This window comes from Triturus cristatus, chromosome 11, assembly GCF_964204655.1.
Source record: "Triturus cristatus chromosome 11, aTriCri1.1, whole genome shotgun sequence".
Taxonomy (NCBI): Eukaryota; Metazoa; Chordata; class Amphibia; order Caudata; family Salamandridae; genus Triturus; species Triturus cristatus.
This window is the reverse complement of record NC_140594.1, coordinates 989,540,601-989,566,932: the sequence shown is the minus strand read 5'-3', so window position 1 is coordinate 989,566,932 and position 26,332 is coordinate 989,540,601. Positions and strand designations below refer to the sequence as shown.

At 45.7% G+C, this 26,332-nt stretch overlaps 1 protein-coding gene across 6 annotated transcripts in view; it reads left to right on the top strand.

The window, feature by feature from the left end:
- The window catches only part of HLTF (helicase like transcription factor), a 397,768-nt gene that overhangs the window by 46,275 nt on the left and 325,161 nt on the right, over window positions 1–26,332 (top strand). For all 6 annotated transcript variants that reach the window (XM_085635054.1, XM_085635052.1, XM_085635053.1 and 3 more), the window contains exons 4-5: window positions 2,321–2,454; window positions 21,370–21,447. In XM_085635054.1, the coding sequence (XP_085491180.1) occupies window positions 2,321–2,454; window positions 21,370–21,447 (212 nt within the window). The remainder of the gene's footprint in view (window positions 1–2,320; window positions 2,455–21,369; window positions 21,448–26,332) is intronic.

Below are 26,332 nucleotides of genomic sequence, written 5' to 3'. Positions count from 1 at the left end.
GCAGCATCTGTTCAAGGTTTTGTGATCAGGAGTAGACATGGAGTCTTGCTGTTTTGGTATACAACAACTGTTCTCTTCTGTGTGTAAAATCTGATCATGGTACGAGTTGATTTCGGAGGCAATAATAAATCCTGTATGTACCCTCACAAGTTTAATAGGTCCAACTCCAGCTTCTCATCTTATATCAGAAACGCACTGTATACTCCTGTAGCTTACCATAAACAATCATCCATGTTGAGAGACTCTTGGCTCAGCCATTTATTAACTATTCTCCCTCTGGCTAGCTGTAGCGCAAGGGTAGCAACTTTCTTGCACATTTTATTTTTTGTCCTTGATTCCTAAGGTATATGATGTAGGTAACACCTTCCTGGCAGACCAAATGTAATGCTTGGCTATTGTTTTTTAGAAGCTATGTATCTTCTCTTCAGTGTTTCTTAAGAGTATGCTGCACAGCGGTGCAAGTGATGGAAATGCAGCACTATTACACTATGTTTTCTTTGCCCTGTTTCCTCAGGAGTGCAGCAAAAGGCTCACACATTCGTAGGGGTTAATACACAGTCATCCAGTTTTCCCATGAGGGCAGAAACTATCTGCAGCTCCTTAACCAAGCCTGGCTTACCAGTGAATCCTCTGACCACAAACTGTAGCAGTGTAGCTAGATAATAACCTTTTATGTCTGGTAGTTGAATTACTTTCTCTTCCTGAATTGGCTCCAGGACATCAAGCTTAATTCTGTCTCCTCTCCTCATACTAGTTGATTGAGAATGTCATTTATTCCCTTAAATGTTAACTGTGTATGTAAACACAAGGAGATGGTAGACGGAGCACTGACACTTTCCAGATACTCACCCCAGTCACAGATCTGGGTTGAAGCTATCATTGTTCTTTAGCTCACTTCACCACCTCAGTTCAGACCCAGCTATATGCAAATCAGTCTTGACCATGTGCCTCAAGGGAGCAGTCGAGCCCGAACTGCCAAGCCAGGTCTTCCCTGAACCGGAAACAGGCATCCTGGGAGTGGTTTTGGGGGGTAACATCCCTCATCAGCCAGGCTAGCTTGAAAGCAGTGGCAAAGTGAGCAAGGACCCACTTCTGGGCATACCCTGCAAACTTAGGCCGAACTAAGCAAACACATGAAGATGATAGACAGAGCACTGACACTTTTCCGACACTCACTTCCGAAATGTGGGAGGGAGCGAGACGGATTGATGCTTGACCCTACTTCTTACAGGTCCTGCTGTAACAGACGCACGCGCCTTTTTTTCATAATTTTACTGGATCAATCCAAGCATTGCTCTTTAGAATACCCCGTCGACCAGTTTGGAATTATCACTGGTTTATCGATCATGTCCCATAGCGCAACAATCAGCCCTGAAGAGTCACAGGTTACCAACCTGTTGATGAAACACGTGTCGGCTGGCGTTTTGTCTTGACGTACTCCAAGCTTGTATAAACATCATTCATTACACGGACCTACCGGTGTCGACCTCTGTGATTTCTAATTAATTGAGCATCACAACTGTACTTTTGACATTACATAGAATTGCATCCTTATACGTGTGCCTAGGACTTGGTTTTGAATCAATTAGAAATTGACATCCATTCCCAATCCATGCCGGGTTTTGTGGAAGCCAGTCTGCTCATGCTGGAAACTCCATTACCTATAATCTCCTGCTCACTGCTTTGTCTCAACCCCTGCAGGCCAAGGGTTGGTGAAGGAATTCAGCTCACATTTTCCCTATAATATACGCTCAACTTCCACTTTTTAAAACTAAGTTCAGACCCAGCACGAGTCCACCCAGAGCTCACATACTGCACTCTGCTTGGTTCCGATTACAGAGCAACAAATGTGCCAGGGAGTTTTACGTGAGAGTGCTGGGGCTGCTGACCACGGGCCTGTGTAGATCCCACTGTGACTTGAAAGCTTCTCGCCAGCGGCTGGTTCTGTTCAATTTCTGTGTCTCCCAAGTGCAGGGGTATGGTATCGTTTGGGGGTGTTGTGGCCCTGTGCTGGATGTAACTTTTGGCCTTGTGGTTTTTGAGCTCACCAAAACCCTGTGATGGCAGAATGTACCTTTTGAAATGGTTACCTGTTATCTACCACAATAAGTATTCCTGGATCCTGCACAGGGCCTGATAAAGTATACTGTTTATGACCTCAATGAAGATTTTTATAAAGTAGAACTAAGTTCATACGTAAGTCACTTCAACCCAGTGAACAGATTTATGTTTTTGAAAACCTGAACAACCTTTAATTCATTGTCTGTTTTTTTAATTTCCCCAATTTACACATTTTACTCTATTTTGTATTTTTAATAAGCGTTGTTCCTTATGGAGCTACCAATGCGTTCACCATGCCTGTGCAACTCAGCTTTTGGGGGAAAGAAGAAAACATGGAAACAGTTTTGCGTCATTTAAAAATATATGGATTCAAACTCGGACCTGACTCAACAGGTAAGTTCAGATATTCTGAATCGATCTGCTTGAGCCTTAATACTTTGCAGCAGTATTGTATGTAAGCACCAAAATATGCATTTCTTGCTTGCCTGCACCCCTTCTGAGGTGCTATCGCTGAGTAATATATTCAATTAGTTTTTATTTTGTATCTTTCTGATTGAGTTGTCTTTCATGTAATCTTAAATGTTCTTAAGCATTAGAGTATGTACTTGAATTCTCCTTTTAAAGGAAATGCAATGCTTGAAAAGCGTGCAGATAAGCATTGTTATAACAAGAGAATGTGGGCAATACCTCACCACACCTTCTATGAATTACTGCTTCAGAACATAGAGCAAATTATTTTTCTTCTTTGTGGGGCGGGTCCCTTGAGAACAGCTTGCCCCTTTTTTCCTATGACAGTCTTTTTAACTGTTTTCTCAGCAACACAGCTGACCCACTTACAATACTCATTTTATGGTGATACAAATCCTTGTAGGCTGCATAAATAGTTTCTGGGGTTTAATTTTAGTAGTCCTCTCACATGGAAAATTGTGATTGGTAAGGGGATGCCAAGTAGGTGGTTTAAGGACAGGGAGGTAGTTTGCAGGATCACTAAACTCCTTTTCTCGGAAAAAAGAAACCTCCAGTGTAAGAGGACCACCCAAGCAAAACAGTCAGTGGAGGTGAATTCTCTATCTCAGATGTATTTATTCATTCAGTTCTAATACTGAGATGGGCCCTTCAAGGTTACATTGCCATTGCTGCTGTTTTCACACTCATTCATTATTTACATCTTAGACTTTGAAACTTTGGGCATCAAGGTCCTTGTTGGCCATTGGCCACAAGCTTCATGTGGAAAACCCACTAACCACTGATTTCGTTTATGACTTTGAAGACTTCAACCCTGAAACCACTGTTCCTGTCTGAGGTTTCTAAGCTGTTGATGGCTGCTAAGGAGTCAGAATTATCCAGGTTAGATATGTATCCTGGAAGACCAACAACAAATCTTCAGGATACACCTACTGCACCTCGTGATCCATCAACTGTGACTGGCAGATTATCGACTCCAAGATCACCAACAACTCCGGCAGGAAGGGCTTACCCGTATAGACAGATTAGGACTTGGAATGGTAAGGTCCTTTTCAAAGATGTGAATTTTATCCTAGGTTCAGATTTCTCCACCGTCATGGGATGCCTGAGTTTCAAGAGCATCAACAGAGATTTTTCATCTCTTTAATCGATATCCAAGTGGACTGTCTTCTTCCCAGTTTCTGGATTCAGTCCACTAAATAATATCTCTGGTAGCTGAAGAGGCTAGTGCTCATCTTTGTCATTTCATAAACTTGAAACCACCTGCCAGGCCTGTGCTTTTTTCATTAGACCAGGCCTTGTTGAGTTTTACCATGGACGTTTTTCTCTCGCTAGATTTGGTTTCTACCATGACCGCGTCTTTACCACGCATGCCTTTACCATGCAATTTTGTGGTTAAAGACATGATAGGTTATGGGGCAATGCGGGCTAAAGATCATACCCCAGCGCCCTGTAAACTGCCCCTTCTCCCCCTGCACTGATCCCTAAAAACTACCCCAACCCATCCTTCATGCCCTGAGCCCTAAACATTATCCCCATCATCCCTAAAATACCCCAACCCTGCTCCCTGCCCTGTAAACTGTACCTTCTTCCCCTGCCTTGAGCCCTAAAAATTAAGCCAACACCCCAAAAACTACCCCGGGCACAGCCCCCTTGCCCTGAGCCCTAAAAACTGTCCCCACCCTAAAAACTACCCTGACCTCCGCCTTAGTCCTAAAACCTACCCATCCCCCCCCCCCCCCCAAGACCAAACCCCAGCCCCACTTACCTCACTGAGTCCAGAGTCTTCCGAGTCAGTCTTTCTCTTCCCAGTATTCCCCTTCCTGGGCCTCTGCTCGGCAACTAGACAGCGCATTGCCCTAACCACGCATATCTGTGGTATGGCTTGCGGTAAAACGGCATGCGTGGCTAAGCCTCCGTTGTTGAGGCTGTTTCCCGAAAAGAATCAAAGCACTTGAGCAGGATCTGTTCTTCCAGTAGGACAACCTGTTAGATTATTTTACAGTATCTTTATCAGTAAGGGAGAATTTTTATTCTGCTTCTACTTCCCCAGTACCCTATGACAAGAAAGCTGATGCTTAAATTCTATAAGCAAAAAAGTAGTCTAAACTTTAGCAATATGCTTTAGATCAGTACGTTTTATGGTTTTTCTTGGTTCGTATGGCTTTTCACTATGGGACTTCCCCGTGCAGATGACGTAGGTTCTTCCAGGACAAATTGGAAGACTTAATGGAAGTGCTCAAAGAAGACTTTCGACCAGAAAAAAAGCGCATCTACGAATGCAGTGGATATTTCAACTTGTCAATATTGCAGTGTGGTCGCCATGCAATCCTTATCCTGGCTCTGACATAGAAACTGGACCTCCAATGCACAGAAGAAGATCCTAGACTCTGCACTGTACTCAAGCTCCCTCTTTGGTTCTCCTGCAGGTGAAGGGAACCATAACATAAAGATTGAGACTGAGACCTTGAAGATAGTGGGCCCATTAAAAAAAAACAGAACTGTACATATTTTTTTACAGAAAAAGTCATCTCAAGTTAATTGAGTCATACACCCTCCTGGCAGAAGAACATTGGTAATAAAAAAAATACTTTTAGCTAATGCCTGTAACTGCAAAAACAGAAGACATAGTCTTTAGAAACATTGGTGGAAGCTTCCTGAGTGCAAAAGAAATGGCCGTTGAAGGCAAGCACCCAAGTGGGAGAAACATCACAAATTAAATTGCAGTATTGCAGAGTATAATGGAATGAAGTTTAAAGAGATTTTATTGAACGATTACATACATACATAGATTCCAAAGTTCATTTCCCAGTATTCCATCTGTAAACGTAAATCCTTTCTATCTTAAACCTGGCTCTTAAAAATGTGCTAGAAAAAGCTGCGAAAAATCATCAAAGTTAGAGGGATGCACTCCGGCAATTTTCTTGTACCAAAATGAAGCAAAACCAGAATTGTGATCACTGTTAAACCTTAAAATTGAGTTTGTCCCTTATGTTACAATTTGCTCTAAGTGCTCATACTGGAGCAAATAAATTAAATTAATACAGACAGAGTGTATGTACAAATTCAGAGTCTGGGTAAATCCGCATAACATCGTTTAAAACCATAAAGTTCCTCTGATTTCAGGGTACATCACCGCATTACCAGTTCAGTCCTCCCATTTGGGATGCTGTTTGCATATGTATGGCAGCCCTGACCGCTTATTATTTGGGTCGATTAGCCTGACTGACTAGCTCCTCCTAATAAAGTGTCACCAGAAAGTAATCTAAACTTTATGTTGGAAACCACTTTTTTATAAACTCGGGGCACCATTTGATAATATATGCCAAGTCCACAATGAGGCCAGCATCAGCATAATATATGAGAGTACTATCAGATGAAGGGCTTGAAATAGTATATCCTTCAAAACCTCAGAAGTGTGATGTGCTTCCTAAAGCTCCTCGTGCATTTTCAAGGAACATAACCATCCTCTTAGTGTCTACTGCATCAGTCCTATTCATACATTCTAAGTCAAGGATTACATAAGGCACTTTTAGAGTGCCTCACAGCTCTATCTTCCCAGCATTTGTAAAGTTAGGAAAATATACCAACCCTTTTGTCATACCTTGTATAATCTATGCCATGGTGGGGACAGTCAGTTTAATTGTTAAAGGCTGTAGCATTTTAGAGATCACATCCAGTTTAGAAATATGCCCCAGGTTGAGCCTTCATGCTTACATGGTGCAACTTGCTAGTTCTTCTAAGAAACCGTATAAGAAATTGGGTTATTGCTTGGGGGGTGAAACCCTTATCAAGCAACAACCACAATCCTTGCCAGGGTGAACCCCAAAAGTCACTAAAGTAACCTGATCTTAACCCTCCGGTAGCTAGGCACAAAAACAGTCCGGCTTAATTTAGAGACAATATGTAAAGTATTTATGCAGCACACAAACAGTAATAGAGTGAAAACACAACACAAGAAAACCTCCACACCAATTTTGGAAAATAGAGTACATTATTTTAAATAATGTTATACCATAAGGACAATAATCCGATCAATAGAACTGGAGAAGTGCAATAAAAGTTTTAAGTATAGCACCTAAAAGCACAAAGCACGATTTGCAGGCGTCTGGTCGTGCTAGACCGGGGAAAAGTCACAAGTTCATGCCGATGGAGTGTGGGCTGGCTATAGAGACCAGGTTAGTCCCGCTGAAAAAGTTACCTTCTCAAAGGTTGGTGGGAACAGTCCAGGTCCTGGTGGGGGTCGCGAGGAGCAGGGAGTGTGTCACTGATGGTTGTCGCTGTAGCCCGAAGAGCAGGCTTGGCATCAAGGATGGTCATTGCTGGAGCCTGAAGATTCGATTGTGTGTCGCGGATGGTCATGGCTGGAGCTTTGCGTTGGCAGTCACAGAGGGCTGTGATTTCTGTAGTGTGACGTGCAAATCATGCGTTGACGGTCATTGCTGGTGTTTGCTTTAGCACGAAGAGGCTGGTTTACCGGAGTTTCCTATTGACGGTCATCGTGGTCGCGAAGAGCCCAAAAGTTTAGGATTTCTTATTTTCTTTCACTCTGATGCCATCTGAGCGTCATCGACCATGAAAGGCACCTTTTGAAGATCAGAGACTCGCTCTAAAAGAGGCCAGCTAAGTGTAATAAGGTTCAATTGCAGCAGGTCAGCTGGGTAGGTGCATGGAGGCCTCTGGAGCTTGTTTTCCTGGACAGCACAGACCAGGAGGCTAGCTAACTAGCACATGAAGTCATTCTGGTGGTCCTGGGTTCAAGGAGCAGATCCAGCCTTCCTTCCTCAGGCATCATGGCAGTCCTTCTAACAGCAGGGCAGTCTTCCTTCTGAGTCATGCACAGCTCCAGAAGTGATCTGATGAGTGGCTCACCAGGGCCAGTATTAATTTATACCTGGTGCCAGCCTTTGAAGTGGGGGGAGGGGGGCTCCTTGTACTACACCCCCCCCCCCCCTCCAACCTGGTTCTGGAGAGTTCCTTCCTTCATCTGCCAGGGCTCCAAGTGGTCTAGGGTGACAAGCTGGTGTCAAGTTCTTTTTTGATTGTGCTGGAGACAGTCAAATGGAAGAAGGGTACAAAGTTCCTTGGTGCCTTAAAAATCTTGGTCAGTGACCTAGTTTTAGTCACTTGAGGCAGGTTGACCTGTCAGTTGAGTAGTGGGAGGAGAGGAATTCCTCCTTTCGGAACTAGTGCCCTCACACACCCAGCAAGCTAGGTGTCATGCTTCATAATATGGGCCTGCTCCTCGTCAGGTCGGCGCTGCAATACCCGACAGGCACCCATAAAGGGGCTATTTATCGGAGATCTTTTGTTCCTTGCCGTTTGGTGCCGTGGGTGTGAGGGCCATAGTGTGTTTGGATGTAGTTGTGAGTAGGATGATTAAAACAGGTCAGGGGTCCTATGGAACCAACTTTATTCTAGCATGTTTCCCTGCCTGATTAAAAAGGGGGGGGAGAGGCGACTATCTGACTATAATGGGCCACGATAAGGGCGCTCTACTCCTGGTGGGTCAACATGTTTCTTGCCTATTTGTCTGGGGGATCATTGGCGATTCTTATTTGTTTGTTCGAGTCTGCTTATGAGTGACTCTGTACCTACATAGTGAGAAAAAGGTACCTTTATATACAACCACGGATCCGTAATTATGACCACAACTCCATAGCTCCAGGGAGACAACCCATACATGCTTGTGTCCCCTGATGACCTGTGGGAGTTGTGGCCGTTTTTTCTGGAAACCGGAACCGCGATAGGGACCATTTCTCTACAAAAGCAGGACCGGTGCTCTACCAGCCGCACCTCCCCTCCATGCTCAGCACCACTGTCTGGCCTCTGTATCACGGGGCTTTCTAGAGGCCTTTTGAAGGAAGGTTTTATGACGAGCCTTACTAAAATGCTTACCCCTTTTTACGTTTTCTAGACACACATCTCCAATGTGTCCAGAACCCGCTGGAATTAATGAGGCACTTACTAAATAGCGATTAGGTGAGTTCTATGACCGAGGACTCATTGTTACAACGGAGGACACACACTCAGCCAATTCTTCACCGTTTTTAACCAGCACCATGTTTTTAACTTGTGCCACGTTTTTAGCTTGAGTCACATGATTGATTTGATTTACACCACTTGGTATGCACATACAATGTGTATTCTCAAACAGGCACTTCTGCTAACCAGAGCATTCACAAGTGATCTACACCTAAGTATAACAGCCGAATACCAGTATATGTTCACAATTGTATTTAAGACCTTGTTTTTGAAATTTTGTATCTCCCCTGCAGGTTGCCCATTGAACTCGCGGGCACATTTCCCGCTGATCCACTAAGTGGTAGGTAGGTTCTCACTGTACCACTGGGTGTAGATAAGTTTCACATTACGGTCCTGAAGAATCACCACTGATCCCTCAGACAAATAGGCGAGAAACGTGTTGACCCACCAGGAGTAGAGCGCCCTTATCGTGACCCATTATAGTCAGATAGTTGTCTCTCCCCCCTTTTTAATCAGGCAGGGTCCCTGCTAGAATAAAGTTGGTTCCATAGGAGCCCTTACCTGTTTTAATCAACCTAGTCACTACTACATCCAAACACACAAGGGCCCTCACACCCACGGCACAAAACGGCAAGGAACAAAAGATCTCCGATAAATAGCCCCTTTATGGGTTCCTGTCTGGTATTGCAGCGCCGACCCGACGAGGAGAAGGCCCATATGATGAAGCATGATACCTAGCTTGCTGGGTGTGTGAGAGCACTAGTTCCGAAGGGAGGAATTCCTCTCATCCCACTATTCAACTGACAGCTCAACCTGCCTCAAGTGACTATAACTAGGTCTCTGACCAAGATGTTTAAGGTTCCAAGGAACTTCGTACCCTTCTTCCTTTTGACAGTGTATGGCATGTATGCTGGACCTTACCAAAAGCACATTGTCCCCTCTCTTTGGAATAATTGTTTGCACTGGGTCACCCATGGGACAGTTTGAATAGGATACCAAAGGTGCTACTAGCATCCTCTGAACCAGTTAGATACACAATCGTTTTGGTTGTCTCCACTACAATGCAGCAAAACCAAGGACTCCGCTTTGGTGAAGAGATCCTTAGGACTACCCCTTCTATTCTAGGAACAGAGAATAGTTCAGCGTCGGGTAGCCAGTCTGAAGACTGGACATCCTTAATGACGATGAAAAGAGAATGGTTGAAGATAACTCTCCACGGGGCTTTGATGACTGAGTATTTGCGGCCAAACATTGCCCCAAATGGTCTCATAGTTAATAACTTTCCCAGGCTCTTTCTGGAGGACGCGTTATTCAAGAAGGAGTTGTCCCTAGTGGAATGGAAGTGCATTAGGGACTGGCTCATCCTGATTATTCACACTGCAAAAAGGATTGCAGATGCCCTTCTGATTATTATCCAGATTGCATACGGAGCATTAAAAACCACAATTCAGATAACGTCGTACAAATCTAAGCTAGCTGAACTGAATAACCAGATTGTAGAGAATAAGGCTATCTAATTAAATAAAAAGTCAATAAGTTGCAGAAGGATATTCAGAAATTCAGAACAGAAAAGGTGTATCCATATTTTAAGGCGGATTACACATCGGCTAAGAACAGCTATTCTTCTGATGAAGGTACAGATGCCAATAGTAAGAGGGGCTCCTCTGGCAGTGACTCCAGTACTGGGAGTTGGGGCAACAACAACCCCAGAAGGGCTAATAGCCCGAACTATAACACACCTAACTACCACAGTCCGCCCCACCCCTTTTGGCCATTTCCCATGTACCCGCAAGGCCAACCACAGTTCTTCCCCACTGGTAACCCTCCTTTTTAGGTCTCGCGCCTAGCGTTGCAGTGCACAGCGCGAGACCTCATGTAGGGGCTTCTGAAAGCTGACCACACGCTTATGAGTGTGGTTTTGTTTTCGTCAGCTGCTATTGGCTTTTGGTTGCGTTTTAAAAAAAAGACATCACGCCATTGGAGAAAGGCGTGTGCATGTCCCAGCTTCTTTAGGAATGTAACCGCCCACGTCCCATTGGTGTCTGTTACGCGAAGCAGCGGAATCTGGTTGTAATTATAAACATGTGTTTATAATTTGTGTGCGTTAGCTTTGCTGCCTTGCTCCCTTGCCACCGTTCCTCTGTGGTGCGCGCACACCACTGGTTTCGAATCCGTGCATTTTTGTTTTCTTTCCGCCGCTCCTCACCCCTCGTGGGTACACAGGGCTGCCTCCAGACACAGTCCCTTAATCTCCCTTCCGGGCATGGCCGCTCGTCGTTTTTTTTACTTTCATAGTGAGCGTATGTGGTTACTATTCGCTTTAAACCATGTATTTGGCTTGTGTTTTCTGGAATTTATGAAAGCGGCAGCTTGGTGGTGAACGGAAACATATCACTGGATTACCAGCGCGCTCCCACTGCCCTGCTCTTCATTTAATTAGGGTCATTTGTACCCGTCTGTCCACCAAGCGCGCATCTGTCTTGACCGAAGGTCTCTCCTCTGCATCAACGGACAAGAGCTGTTTTCCAAGGGTGGGCGCCGCTCACAGGATGTTAACAGACGCCTTTCATCACTGTAGTACAGCAGTGATTGTTTCAGGGAATAGTTGCAGTGCTGCTGAAGTGGGTAGGACGGTGGTTTATGCGAGGTCATGCTGGCTGTGTTTGGTATTTTCAGCTGTCGCCATAACTCGTTTAGATGGACCGCTCAGAGTCTCTCGGAGCTCTGCCCACCACGCAGTATTTCATGCTCATGGAGAATCTGGTGTTCAGCCGAAGGAATGCCTTAATGGGCCTGGCAAAACATCTCCTTCACAGACGCATTTTTCATCACCTGCATTTGCATGACAATGATAAAGGTTAGCCGTCCAGCTCCCTGACTGCCTTTAACTGTGAACATCCCTGTTGGAGAAAGTGGCGTGACACAAAATGATGTGTCCCTCTGCTTAAGAGCTAAACATTGGCCTTGGGCTAGTGACTGGACTCCTATAGCGGTGGGGTCCCTCCGCGCTACATCTCTATTTGGAAGCGTAACGTTCCTTGTGGCAGCACAACGCCTCGTCGGGGGCAGTAAGCGCTATAAATTACAAGAAGAGACACCCCCCTCCTTGCAGCAATGCAACATGAGATGGTGGGGATTTGGAGGACGATAAGTGACCTACTATCAAAATATTCATGCGTTGTCTATTCAAGACATTTCCCCTTTGTAGAAATAACCAACCGTTAATTTACAGGACGGTTTCCTGGTATCTCGGACTGCAACGTGGGGCTCTTGTGCCACCCTGTATTATATTAATCTCAATCTGTGGTCACCTTTTACCCCCAGTACTACCCACCTCTCTTTTTCTGTTGGTTTGATTTTTCTTGGGTATGTTTTTTAATGCAGCCCCAAACAGTTCCCATTCACTGGAGAACAGTAGGTGCATGACGGTAAACTGCACACTTCGCTCCAAAATGGATATCTTGAAAGCACCCAGACCTTACTATGTGTATATCGACGTTGCCATCAATTGGTTCACACTGATTTAGTTGCCCAATCCTGTAATCCAAATTCGCCCGTATCCCTCCTTCCATGCCCTAAAAAGAAGGTAGCCAATATGGTATGTTACAGACAGATGAGTGCAAGCAGTGCTTAATTTGTAAAATATGAAGTGCAGGTGCTCACAATTTTTTTAGGAGGCCACACCCACTTCCCCTCGGCTCCACCCTCTTCTACCAGTGGCTCCACCCACTTACTCTAGATGCCCCACTCACATCCTCAACTGTCACTTCTGACTCTCAAGTACCATAAAACTAGCACATGGTGGCAAAAGTTCATTTAGTGGAGCCTGACAGATGCAATATGGGAGCTTCCATGCAAGACGGTGGCTGAAGTGAAGCAGCATGACAGTAGCAAGTAGTGGGTGTTCTACAGTCCCTATCCCAAAGGAATGTAAGAGACAATGTTGAAAAGGAAATAGCTTTTTAACTTTTTTAGGTCAGGATTAAATGCTATCCCCACTTTAAAGGTCTATCTCTTTGTTTCACAGAATGTCAGCACTTCATGTAGATTTCCATTGAGCAGCTTCCGTCAGCCCTTTCCCTTAGCTCGTGCACATTCTTTTTCGCTACTGCTTTCTTCCTGTGTCACTGTTTTCCCATATTTCTCTTCCTCTTTCTTCCCCCTTTTTATGTTTTTGTCTCTCTGCTTTGGGTGAAAGTCTGATTAAGAAAAATATGTAGCGGTCCCCCTCAAAAAAGTGCTGGTGGGCCCCACCTGCAACAGGCAGTTCAAATTAAGCACTGGGAAAGCATATGTAATCTACCTTTCTATCGCCGTCACGGGCACCAACTTCCCATCTAGGTTTAGGCTCCACACTCACTAGTACTTATATTCATATATACCCAGAATGTGCCAGCGCTCATAGGGTTAACACAAAGCCAAACATTGCCATACAGTAGATATAGGGGTAATAGTAGGCACTAGAAAGAGTTGCTGCACTGTTAGAAATTAAAGCCGGGAGTTCAGAAACTCACTAAGGCTGCACTTCCAGGTATATTAGAAGTGGTGCACAAAGGCGCCAGAGCTAACTACAGTCTCACTTAACAAACTGGCTGCACTTGTAGGCGCTGGAGCACTTCTGAATCACAAGTGAACGGAACGCACCCAGACACTGCTTATGGCAGTGCCTTAAAGATTGTTGAAATCCATCCACTAATGTCAGATCACAAACAGGAAAAAAAGACACTTCAATGTAAAGCCATTACTGGCTGTGGATTAATCTGCACTTATAGGCAGAGCAGAGGAATGCACTCTCAAGCATTATGACCTAATCACAAGCCTTGCTAATGTTTTTGTTCTTTTTACAGACTAACGTAGATAATTTCTCCACAGAACAACATTACAGATACACAGAATATGCCATTCACGAATGGAGCGATGACTTTTATATATTTTTATACTTCACACGCAAACTGCAAACATCGAAATGGTACACAGAAGGCTAGTGAAAACTCGGAGGCTCGGAATTGTAATAATTATCCAGCCATCCCCTTCAAGTACACCACTACCATCGTAGCAACAGACAGTCAGGGTGAGCACTGAGCTGAGGAAAGCAGCACAGAAAATTAACCCCTTTGCAGGCCAGACGTGGTGAGGAACCAGTTTTGTTTTTTGGGAGCCTTCCCCGGCAAGAAACTGCTGGTTACTCAGATCGAGGGCTGCGGCTCGCCTCAGTAATTGCAGCGCGGCTCCAAGCCCCTCGGGCCGCTGATCCGGGCCAATGCTCTCAGGACGGGCTAAGCCGAGGCTCCAGGCCTCTGTGTCCGACGGAAGCTGGGGCCACTGACCTGGCCGTCATCCTAAGGCTGAGCCGACGCTGATTGGACAGGAGAAGTGCCCCGGCCTTAGGTAGGGCCCCTGGGGACTGCGCAGCGCACGAAGCCGTCAGCGGCCTGGAGATGATGTCATTGGCTGAGCCAGGCAGCGCAGGGCAAGCGTCCGAGAACGGCAATGCGCGTGCACGCGCACTGACATGCAGGCTGCGCACGCTCATATGTAAAGCACACATGCATGCACAGGTGCAAACTCCAGGAACCATACGCAAACACCAGCAGGTCCAACGGACGACCCGACAGACACACACACGTCACTCATGCGTACAGGCAAACATACCTACCTCGCCCATACACACAGACAAATAGACACACAAACATATGCTAAGAGGCGCCTGCAGACAGACCAACAGACACATGCACTCATGGAGACAGGCCATCAGGCTCCTACAGACAGGGCAACAGACATATAGCCACATGCACTCATGCAGACAGGCCAACAGACATACAGACACATGAACTCATGCACACAGGCCATCAGGCTTCTACAGACAGACCAACAGACATACAAACCCGTGCACTCATGCACACAGGGCAACAGGTTCCTTCAGACATACAGACACATGCACACATGGATACAAGCCCATACACAAAGACGAACAAAGGTTACATGCACATCAACATGCAGACACCCATGTACCTGGCCACACACACAAGAAATAGATACATCCAGACGCACATTTAACCACAGACAAGAAATACCTGCAGATACGAAAGACAGAGGGACAGACAGACACAGAGGGATGAACAGATGGACAATGTATGTCATGCTCAGTGCTAGGATCAAGCAGATGTCATGCCAGCCACCTGCCAACACTGAATCTTCCGTCACACGGCACTCGACGAAGCTCGTTAAACCCTTGGAATAAACTCACTTTATTTGGTGATGGAATAAGTCGTTCCATGAGCCCATTCACTCCTTGGCCTTTTTGAAATGATTACCTGTAGTTTACAAGGCAGTGTACTCTGCATGGCCTCTTTGGTACACCCATGCAGATGTAGTGCGCAATCTCACCACTTACAGCGCTCTAACCCTGCGAAAAGGAGCTGTGAGTATTCACTACTGTTTAACCATTCCTACGATTTATTTTAACCAGCTACTTTGTTAGGACTTAGTAACAATGGTCAATGTAAACAAATTCTTTAATTTATTTAAAGAGAGTTATTAAAACATCGTGCTTGGTATATATGGCCTGACCTGGCAACTTTAGGCCCACTGCAGTCCTGGAGTTTGCAATAAATTTACAAGATGCATTCGTGACCGAAAACGTGCATTTTATTCACGCCGGTTGAATGTTGCATACCTTCGTGTTCCTGATTTGAAAAAACACAGACTTGGTTCTCATTAGCAGTTTGCAACAGAGAAAATAAACAAGCAAGCATTTTAATTACCAGTGTTTACACTTCTTGGCAGTAGTAAAGGGCCCTTGGTAGCATGTTGTTGTAATGGAGCATGAGACACATACGACCCTCTGGACCACCTTACATGGCTCCTTTCCGTCTGGCACTGATAGCCGCAAGTTACTGCAGTCCCTCACCAGAGCCCAGGGCTCGTGCTCCTCACCTGGCGCCAAACGCCCTGGGCAGCCCCTCACTTGGCACACTGGGTCAGAACCCTCTGCCCTCGCCAGGCTCTTTGAACGGAGCGCTCTTCGGAGCCTTGGAGAGGCACCCCTCCCCCCAGGTGTCCAAGAGCAGAGCTCAGGGCCCTTCCCCGGGCCCTCAGTAGTAAACCCCTCACCAGGCCCTGAGTAGAGGCACCCCTCTCATCTATCCTTGACTCCTATGAGCAGCTCCACTGACCTGGCCCCTGGAGCAGGGGCCCCTTGGCCCCGCCACACAGTGGCGCAGTAAGTGTGCCATGGACTCTACAAGAACCCTCCCCTCCCCCCAACAGTTTCAGTAGGGAAACAGAGTTACAACTGTGGCACTGAGGCCCTTTATATCCATCTCCCCGGTGCGCCTTCACCTGCTGCACAACGAATAGCTGTTTCCCCTCTCGCAGGGGCTTCTGGGGCGACCCCTCCCGTATCTCTAGCGAGGCCCTTTCGAGCAGTTTCCCTCGGCCATCGGCCCTGTCAAGGCCTTTGGAGCGGATCCCCTCACACCTGCTCTTCACCCCCTGGAACAATACCAATATACCATGGCAGAAATATGTAATTTTGAAAGAGGCCCCGCACACGTGACGTGAGACAATAGGCAGCCACGCACGGACACGGTATCACAGTAGTGTGTGCCAGTGGCAAAGAAGTGCCGTTCCTTCAATCTCTTACCGCTTTACTCGTTGTGGGCCGTGGGCAGTCCGGCTCAGTGTGGAAGAATAACTGATTATTTTAGGCGTGGTGCACCGAACCGCAGTGTGTGTGTGTCCCGCGACTCCCGGACTGGTTAGCAGTGGGCTGCAGTTGTGCTGGGGCGTGGCGGCGGTGGCGCGCGTGGGCATGTGACAAAAAGCTGCTGCGCGTACAGCGGCCCCGCCCCCTACCCCCCTATCAGAACTGTCAACAGAACCGAGTCCGACCCACAAATCCAGCCCGCCCCTGGCGCCCCAATACATCAGTGTGACGCGCACGCACGCACAGTCAACTGTGTTAGTGCACGCACGCCGCATGGCCCACTGAGCCCACCCCACTCACTGACTGTAAAATTTAAATTACAATTAAACCGGCGAAAGTGAAACCGTTACCAGGCTGCGGCCTCTGCCGCCATGATCGATGGATCACACACACTACTAACTTACTACGCCACCAACCAAGGCACAATAATTTATTCTCTTTCGCACCGTGCGGTGCACGGCAGCTGGCAGCAGCTAAAAATAAAATAATTGAAATGAATCATTGAAGTAGTAGTAGTGCGAGTTCAGTTAGTCACTCTGTCTATCGAATGTCGATGAACTCACACACAGCCGCAATGAACTGCTCCTGTGACCTGCAGGCTCTGCCAGGCTGCATGATTGAACACGCACACGCTGATGAGACTGAGAGAGTAGTACAGTGAGTATTTTAATCTAAATTGGAAAAAAACATCAATGACGCACGGGCGGGCCGGGCGAGATGCGTCGACCCGGCCCTGTCAATTAAGTGCCGGTGCTAAGCACCGGCACAAATTAAGCCCTGAGTGCAAGTGCTTTGAGATTTAGGGACAGTTAGTTGTATCTGAGCCCAGTGCACCTCTCACCTTAGCAGCCTCTGTCCGGCGTGGCAGCAGTAGGTGGATGAACACCTACGACTACGTGAACCAGAACAAACACCCAGTGCATATTTAACTTGCTTGTGTGACTCACAAGTCCACGTGTTGCAGTCGTGAGCTTGTTTACCACCCACTGCCATCCTGGTCAGCGTTCCTTTTCTCTTCCCCTTCTTGCACCTAAGAAAGGTGGGGATTTCTAGCAGGTGACGCTCTAGCCGACTGTCAACACCTGACTAGATGTGGCTGCTGTATGTTATAGGCCACCAGTAAATTGTGGTAAAAATTATGATAGATTACTCTGTGCGAAAAATCGCCCATCTTTCACTTAGTGTCAAAGCAATCTAGTTGCCTCGCAAACCTGCAATCAAGTGAAACAAGCATTTGCAATGCAATAGGTCTCACATTTACGAGAGTTTGAGCTATTGACATTGTAAATGACAATGACTTTTATTTATGTTTTGGTTGTTAAATCACATATAAAAAGCATTGTCATTTACAATGCCCATAGCTTAAAGTCTCACAAATGCGAGACCTATTGCATTGCAAATGCTTGTTTAGGCAGAAGCTGGGGCACAGGAAGAGGGTGCAGAAGAGGTGCACAGAAACAAGTACAATGGCAAGACCAACCCCCCAATCCAGTGGAGACGAGGAGCAAAACTCAGGGCAGGAGACTCTAGTAGTGAATCTTTCACACAGATCCCTCGCAGAAAGATCAGTAATAGAGAAAGGTCTAGGATATGTCCCCACCCCTAGAAAGGACAAATTTCGGGATCAATGTGAAATACAAAACTTCTTCAGGAAAATCCGCCTTAAAGCCTTCTTTCAGGATAGACCAAACCCTATTGAACAAGACACAGGACTGCAAAACCCTTCTACTTTCACCCCCAATAGTAGTATGATTCCTGTGGAGGTGTTGACTTTTGAACAGGCAGTATTGAAAGACCTCTGACAAGAGATAGGGCAAATTCCCTTCCATAACCTCTCCAAAAGTGAACTGGCAGCTGCCAAGTCACTATCAGAAGATACAAGTATCACTATCGAAACAGGCTGATAAGGGTGGGGCAACAGTGATTCAATCTATCACGGATTATGACCTTGAGTTCAAACGCCAACTTGACAGCACAAGGTATTACACACCCATCACTGTGAACCCCAGACTAACAACAAAAATCTCCAGTATGGTATTTGAAGCTGAAGCCAATGGCTGGATCAGCAAAAAGGAGGCGGATTTCCTCACAACAAAAAATCGGAGACCTCCGTATTTCTTTACACTGCCTAAAATTCATAAGGGGACCACACCAGTTCCGGGGAGGCCCATAGTCTCAGGCATAGGCTCTATATTAGAGCCTCTTTCAAAATTCTGCAATCACTTCCTCCTGCCATTAGTGAAATCTACTCCCTCCTACGTGCGAGATACTACAGATATTCTACGCATATTAGGAGACGCCAGAAACACAGATTAAATCAACCTATTTGTGACACTAGATGTGGAACAACTCTACACTAACATTCCCCAACAAGACTCATTGACAGTCATTGAAACAGCACTAGAGAAGGTAACATGGACATCTCCCACTCCAGTGTCATTCATAGTGGAATGCGCCACTTTGACATTAACAGAAAACTTTTTCGAGTAAAAAACCTAACTCTTCCACCAGTCTCAGGGGACTTCTATGGGTAGTACGTTTGCCCCTAGTGTGGCCTGACTTTACATGGCAGCATTTGAAGAGAGTGTCATCTTACACCCTAGTAATCCCTATGCAGAAAATCTGAGACTGTGGAAGAGGTTTATAGACGAACGGAAAGGAACATAGCTCCTTAACCCACGCCCGACCCCACCAATGCTCTAGTGGGGGAAAGAAATCGAAAGTCCCTGGGTCACCCAGGCACTCGCCTCCTTGCGAATCCCTCGTGGGCCCCTTTTTGAGACCGGAGCAACAGAAGAAAGAAGCGGCACGGAGGCTCCAGGGTAGCATTGACCCCTGCAGCACTCGGATGCCTGACTCCAAGATGGCCACCCTGACCAGCAAGCAGAAACCGGATCCGCTCTATTGTTGAGCCATCAAGTGAGTACTAGAAATGAGGTACTCTGAACCCCTGCGGGACAGCCTCTCACCCGTTCCTAGTGGGGCGTGACCCCCCCTGCCATTAAAGACTTGAGCTGGCAACACTCCCTACCACTCGCCTGTCCCTAAGATGGCTGCCATGCCCACAAATTGGCTCCAACAGACAAATGCCCCACTTACAACCCAACTACGCCAAAGATCTTTGTAAAGACAGCTGACCTGCCCTTGATGCAGCGTGACCCCCCCCCCCCTCCCCCCAAACCACCCCCCCTCCCCTTGCAACCTGAGACCGACCTCTCCTGAGGTACAGAGCTCTCTGGTGCCAACCACAAGATGGCCGCCTAGGACATTGAACCCCGACCTGACAACCACAAAACCACCGCCACAGCCGCCGCCGCCGCTCACCACAGATAGGAAGTTCACGGTTTGACCCTGAATGTATCTGGTCTAATACGACCACCTTCGAGTAGCAAACACCCACCATGGATATGGTCTAATACGACCACCTTCGAGTAGCAAACACCCACCATGGATATGAGCTCTACGCTGTTCACTGTCAGGCCTTGGATCTACCAGGTCCAATGCGACCCCCCTTTGCACTTCGAGACAGAAGTCCTGACAGTGGCGGCCCCGCTATCTGCACCCCTGAGTCTGCCCTCATTAACTGGCCCACGAATAACAACACGAATCTCTGCTTCACTCTCTTACTACACTCCGAGGACAGCTGTGGAAACATTTTTCCGTCCTCCAGTACGGAGCCTGCCCCCTGTCCCACCCACACACAATGCCCTCGGCCACGGCAGCCCACACCATCCCCCCCTACGAACCATTTAATACCGCATGGCCTGAACTCCCTTCTCGATCAGTTTCTCACCTGACCTCTCACACAAAGCAAAAAAGAAATGTAAACAAAAACTGATCAGACAGCATCCTGAATCACTTTTCGCAGACATCTACCACTGCTCCTCCAAAAGAAAGGTAAAAATGGACCTTATTTTCCACACTGAGAGACATGAAATATGGAAATCCATCCTCAGATCGCAGCTCAACATATCTAAAACCACCAACACCTCACATAGTTGCAAACTGACACTATCACTCCCATACCGCTCAAGGCATACTGGAAATACCACTGTGACCATCTACTCCAACGGCACAGTCCTAATACAAGCCAACAACGACAATCTAGTCCTTTGACACCCTCTTCCCCTCTCTCCGGAATTCCCCCTCTCACGCACTCCTTCCCCTCCCGCCCCTACTCCCTCCCCCCCTACCCAGAGGAACAGGACCCGCCATCAGAACTCACCCACCGTTCCGGTACTCTCTAGCAACCACACAGACCCCTCACCATGTGACATCCCCCTCACCACCCCCAGGGAGAACAGGACCCCTCTACCTCCCACCTTCGGCTCTCACCCCCATCCACCACCTACCACCCCGGTACTCCCTAGCAAACTCACGCCCCTCACCACGTGACATCCCCCTTACCACCCCCAGGGAGAACAGGGCCCCTCTACTCCCCCCCCCCCCCCCTTCCCCCCGGCTCTCACCCCCACCCGCCAATCTATTTGTTCTTCAAAGATAGATGCTCAGTTTGGAAATGCTACATAGCTTTTTTTTGGGTTGTGCCGTGTTCAGCAGTCAGGAAAACTGCTGTATATTACGGACACAGCAGGATGTGCAAACCTTTTTGAAGCTCCACTTTGAACCTCTTTGGGACGGAAGAAGCAATTAAGTAGACCCGGGTAAGTCTTGCAGTGAGTGCTAAAATTACTGCACAAACATTGATTTTAATGCCTTTTTTGATTAAATTATTAACTCTTTAAGTGAGGAAAGGGGAAGAAGGGATCAAAAGTGCTTTGCTACCATCCTCTCACACCATCCAAGATAAAAGCTATTATGCTTGTACCTTATATTTATGTGTAAGCATATAGCAAAAGAGTTATGCTAATGTCATAAACATGTCTCTCTCTCTCTCATATATGCCACCCTTTTAGTGTAATGTTGGAAATGAGATGTAGAAGGTACTAACAGTAGGATCCTGTGCAATGTCTGCTTATTTAAAAACTCTTGAATTGACTTTATTGGCATAAAGAACCTATAATATACATGAGAGTCAAGCACCATCTGTATTTCATTTTACTTTCCACTATTGTGTAACCCAAGTAATTTTCCTCAAAATTACCACCCCACTGATTCCTTGTCTTAAACTCTTTTTCTTCCCAATTTAGAGGTTTTCACATCATTTCAGATGGAGAGAGGCAACCAGTGGCAGCGTGGAGGTCGGCGTGGTAATAAGCGTACTAAAGGTATTGACTCTAATTTTGACACTTGCCATATTTGGATATGTTTTAGAACATTGTGGACTCCTAATTATGTTAAATATTTGAAGGGTTGTGTGGAGTTGCAGATTAAACATCAGATGAGGAGCTGAAGATCTAATGTGCTCATTCCTCCCTGAGCTAAAATGCAGCTGCAACCTGATCTCCATCTTATAGAGGTGCCTCATAGCTTTAACTTTACAACTGCTCTGTGGAGAAATTCATTTTCGTTTGATTTTCTCCCACATTCTTTTGGTAATTTGTATCTCATAGAACCATTGGCACTTCGACCCTGCACCTGTGTTTTTGTGTGTGTGGCTGCAATTTTGATATACATGACAACGCCCGAACTTTAAATATATTTTGCAAGCAAGATCACTCTCTGAGCGCAAAGTTTATTCAGCTGAATAACATGGGAGCTCCTGGTGCTCCAGCAAGATGTCTGACAAAAACGCTAAACACAGGCAATATAGACTCGTCCAGCAACAGATATTTACTCAACAGTTCTGTTCTCATGCTTTGCAGACAGATAAGCATTCATTATTCACGTAATGTCTTCCCCCGGTACATTTTGTTAAACAGGGCATTTTTTTGTTTGTTTGCGGGCCAGGTGCCCGCAGGCGTACATCTCATCCCCTCACAGGCGTACGTCTCATCCCCTCACAGGCGTACGTCTCATCCCCTCACAGGCGTACGTCTCATCCCCTCACTGGCGTACGTCTCATCTCCTCACACTCTTCACTAAACCCCTCTGTTGGCTTTACATTGACTTCAGCAGTGGTCTTCTTTTGTTCTTCGGCCACTGTTGTGCTGAATTTCAAAGGTAAGGAACCGTACCATAGATTCCATCACTTTGTGTTTTTTCTCCAAGCACCAGTTTTGATCATTTGAGCAATTCATTTTCAGGCAATCTTCTGACCTCTGCAGAGATGCTCCCTTGAATTTTCATGTCGGCTCGATCTTGCTGTGGTGTTTCTCCTCTCAAATTATGGAATCCCCAAATACATTTCTAGATCTTACACATTGTCTTCATCAACTTTTCACCATTTTTTGAACTCACATTTTTTTTTCTTGTATACAATCCTTTGCTGCAGTGTTTAAATTGTGTCCTTAGGTTCGCTTGTCTGCATGTAAGTAACCCCTACTTAGATTCTTCTTGGTGAGGACCTTACAGACACACCTATTAATTGGCTTATTTTATCAATTTTTAGACTTTTGTGCTATTTTTGACCACTGGCATCTGTAAGTAACTTGATTTTGAGATGTGGCCCCCCATTTATATTTTGTAACATAATTTGTACCGGTCCATTGACCAAATTCCACCTCCCCTTTATATCCACCAACTGTTGCTTATGCTCAATAATTCCACACCCTCATGTTTACCCCTTTAAACTATTGTGGGTCGCAACTCCGCTGACTCTGAGCAATTGGTCTTTACTTTAATGGACTTTTTGACTATTTGTTTGAATATCTCCAGTGCACTCTGCACAAACAGCAAACAAACAATTAAATGATCCATTGCCTCTTTCGTATTGTTGCACCTTTATGTTTCCTAAGTTCTTTCGCGCTCTGTGATCACTTGAGGACTGAGCATGCCCATGATGAATTAAATTTTGATTGATAGTTTATAACAATGATTGACATGGTACATTTATTGATTGCTTAGTTAAATTATTCCACAAGGAACCGTTGTTCTTTACTCAATCCACAATGCATAACATTTGTATTCTCCCTCGCCCCACTCCACCCCTCTGACATTACTCACACTCTAGGGGAAGCAATTGGAGGTGGAGTCTTTGTCCTGTTGCTTTGTGGGCTAAGGGAGGAGTCACAAGGTATCTTGTGACTTGAAATGTCTTAAAAAAAATATCCGGACACAACATGGCATGGCAACAATATGAGGAGTGTGTGAATCTACCTCACTAAAAGCTATGAACAGATGGTTAGAGGGTAAGTGACATTTCCCACGCTGTACAACATTAAAGTATGTGTTAATGTGCACACACCATCACCTAGCTCTTTCATATAGGAAAGATTACATCAAAACATTGATACACCTTCTGTTCTTCAATAACATTCTGAAAATGTAGTGGAAAATTGAATTATTAGCCTGGGAAATCTCCCATGTAAAAATGTAACAATTAATGATGGCTATGTAATAGTTTTAATGGTTCACTACTTCAAGTACAGTATTGATAACACACATTTGGGGGTTGTCACTTAATGATCAAGGGAATCATCTTAAGTCATATTTGTTTGCAACTCTAGCATGTTTTCATTATGAACCCATAGTATTCAACGCAAGGGTGGCAAACCATGAGGCTCAGTATGGTAGAATATGCACCATGGGAGGTCATCATGATGTATGTCCCAAAGTGGTCACCTCCAAGGCTACTGTACAATGTATGCATAAAAAACACAAGGTGGGAGGCAGTCTCAATCGTGGCCATCAGTTTATGGCCAGCTACTGTAGCCATCATGCTTTGTATGCAGGAACATGGTGCTAGAGCTCAGGGAGGGTCTGCACCTTGGCTGGACACCTCAGTGGTTTTCCTACTATGGCCAATGTCATTGCTCCATACAGCGTATGGAGGAACAAGGTTGCCAAAACCATGGAGGGGAGCTTCCTGAGAGATGGACACAACAATAGACCTCCTTTATTGGCAGCGCCAGCGATCACCATCTACAATGGAGGCATATTACGGCCAGTATCAGGGGAATTCTCTATTGTAGCTGGACACCTTGATGGATAGTCTGTCATGTCAGGACCATTGCCACCATTCGCCCAGGTGCATTGTATTTAGACCTCGTCGCCCTCACAAGGCAAAGAAGTAATGCGCATTAAGTTCATGGGATCCTTTTAAAGTGCTTATAGATGAGGCATGTTTTGTAATTTGGCCTGTAGGAGATATGTCTGGAGTGTTTTTGAATACAGACATACCACCATCATGATGTGGTGAAATTGTATTTTAATTGTAAATATTGGATCACTGGTTACATGTAAGTATGGGTAAGTAGATTAAAGAATTTTCTGGCATCTGCATTCTGAAATCTGTGTAACGTGTGACTCCGTCTGACATAGGCTGTGAGGCACAGGTGTAAATGTCAACAGTGAGCCCAGGTCACAGTACAGGGATATGATCAGCTAAGGCAAGACATGCAGGAAGGGCAGTATACCTTCAGGACAAAAGATGTCCTCCAAACTTTGGAAGCAGTCATATGATGTCTTTGTCCATTGGTCATTGCAGTAAAATAGCGCGCATATCTTTCAAAAAAATTGTCTAAAATATCACAAACTTATTCCGACTACTTACTGTCCTACTTCCTAAGTTCAACATAAATGAGTGAAGCAGCTGAAACACTGCTTCTGTAATAATGAACTATTATGCAGAAATTAGGATGCTCTGCATCCGTATAGCTATACAATCCCTTAAGAAAGAACCATTTAGCATCTGCCACCTCTACATGACCTGTGAATATTGTTCACAAACAGAAGGACCAGCTGAGTGGAAATGTTTTAAAAGAGCAACCTAGGGGAGAGCATATTGAAAATCAGTTGTGATGTGTAACAGAACGTGATGTGTAACCTTGCTGACACACTTATTAACAAACATTTTCCTACCCACGCCCTTGCAGGTGCAGCGGCTGTATGTCACCCCACCAATGCCCCTGAGGTGTTCAATCCAGCTGCTGGACACAATAATTCTCCCACTGAACTAGTACCAGGAGTGTCTGAGTCACCCAGTAGATCAGAAACAACTTTGGGGTCATCTATAGACACTTGCATCCAGCTCCTGACTCCTAACGGTGCTACAAGGCCTTCATTGAACCTGCACTCCATGGAGGATGTCCAGGGAATCAAGCCAAGAACCTTGGCAGCTCCTAAACAAGTGGTCACAACTTGGCCCACTTGGGAAGATGTGTCAGTGGATGCGTGGGATGCTACTGCAGATGCTCCCACAGAGCAACACCAGCTCCAGGTTGTTGGACAGGCTCAGACTATAGAATTCTGGGACATCAAGGACTTGCTGATGAAAATACACACTTCCATAGTAGATCTTAGTGAGGACATAGAGTCTCACCATGAGTTTGTAAGGCTGGAGAGTGAACTTGTCAGACACGAACTCACCAGACTGACAAATGCAGTGGTGGACATGACCGCATTAATCCATGCTGCAGCAGGATCACACTCCAGACCCAACAGCCCAGACTTAGATGATGATGATGATGATAAATTTTATGGACATCAACCTTTTACTTCAGAGTCATCGGAATCATCTCCTGATGCCTCCCACCTATCGGGCCTACGAATGTGAAGCTCCACATTCCAACAGGACCTTGATAGATCTAAAATGAGAACTGCCATCATAAGAAAACAAGTGTAGATACCGATATTATCTTGTATGTCCAGGACAGTGAACCTTGTATGATCCTTGTCCCCAGTCCTTATCCAAGCTGCACTGAGGCTATTGAACTGCACCTCAGGCTGAGGCTGTTAAACTGTACCTGGAGCAAACACATTTACTATCCCATTCTCCTTTACCTGCTGCCACTGTGCAGATATCGTCTACATACTGTACATTATAAAATGTTATGTTACGTTGCTTGCATTTGAATACCACTAGCAACCATTATGGAATCCTAGTGCATTCAGTATCTGGAAAATGTCTCTGGTTAAGCCATAAACGAGATTGGATTAAGAGTTATGTGATAGTGCCTGCTGTTTTTTGGGTTTTTGATGGTATGTGGTTAGTAGAGATTTTATGATGTGTGCATGAGGGTTTGTTGTGCATAGGTTATTATTATCTGTGTGTTTCTAAGGTTAATTTAAGTCACATTTTCCTACATTTGGTATGCTGCTGTTTAAAAAGAG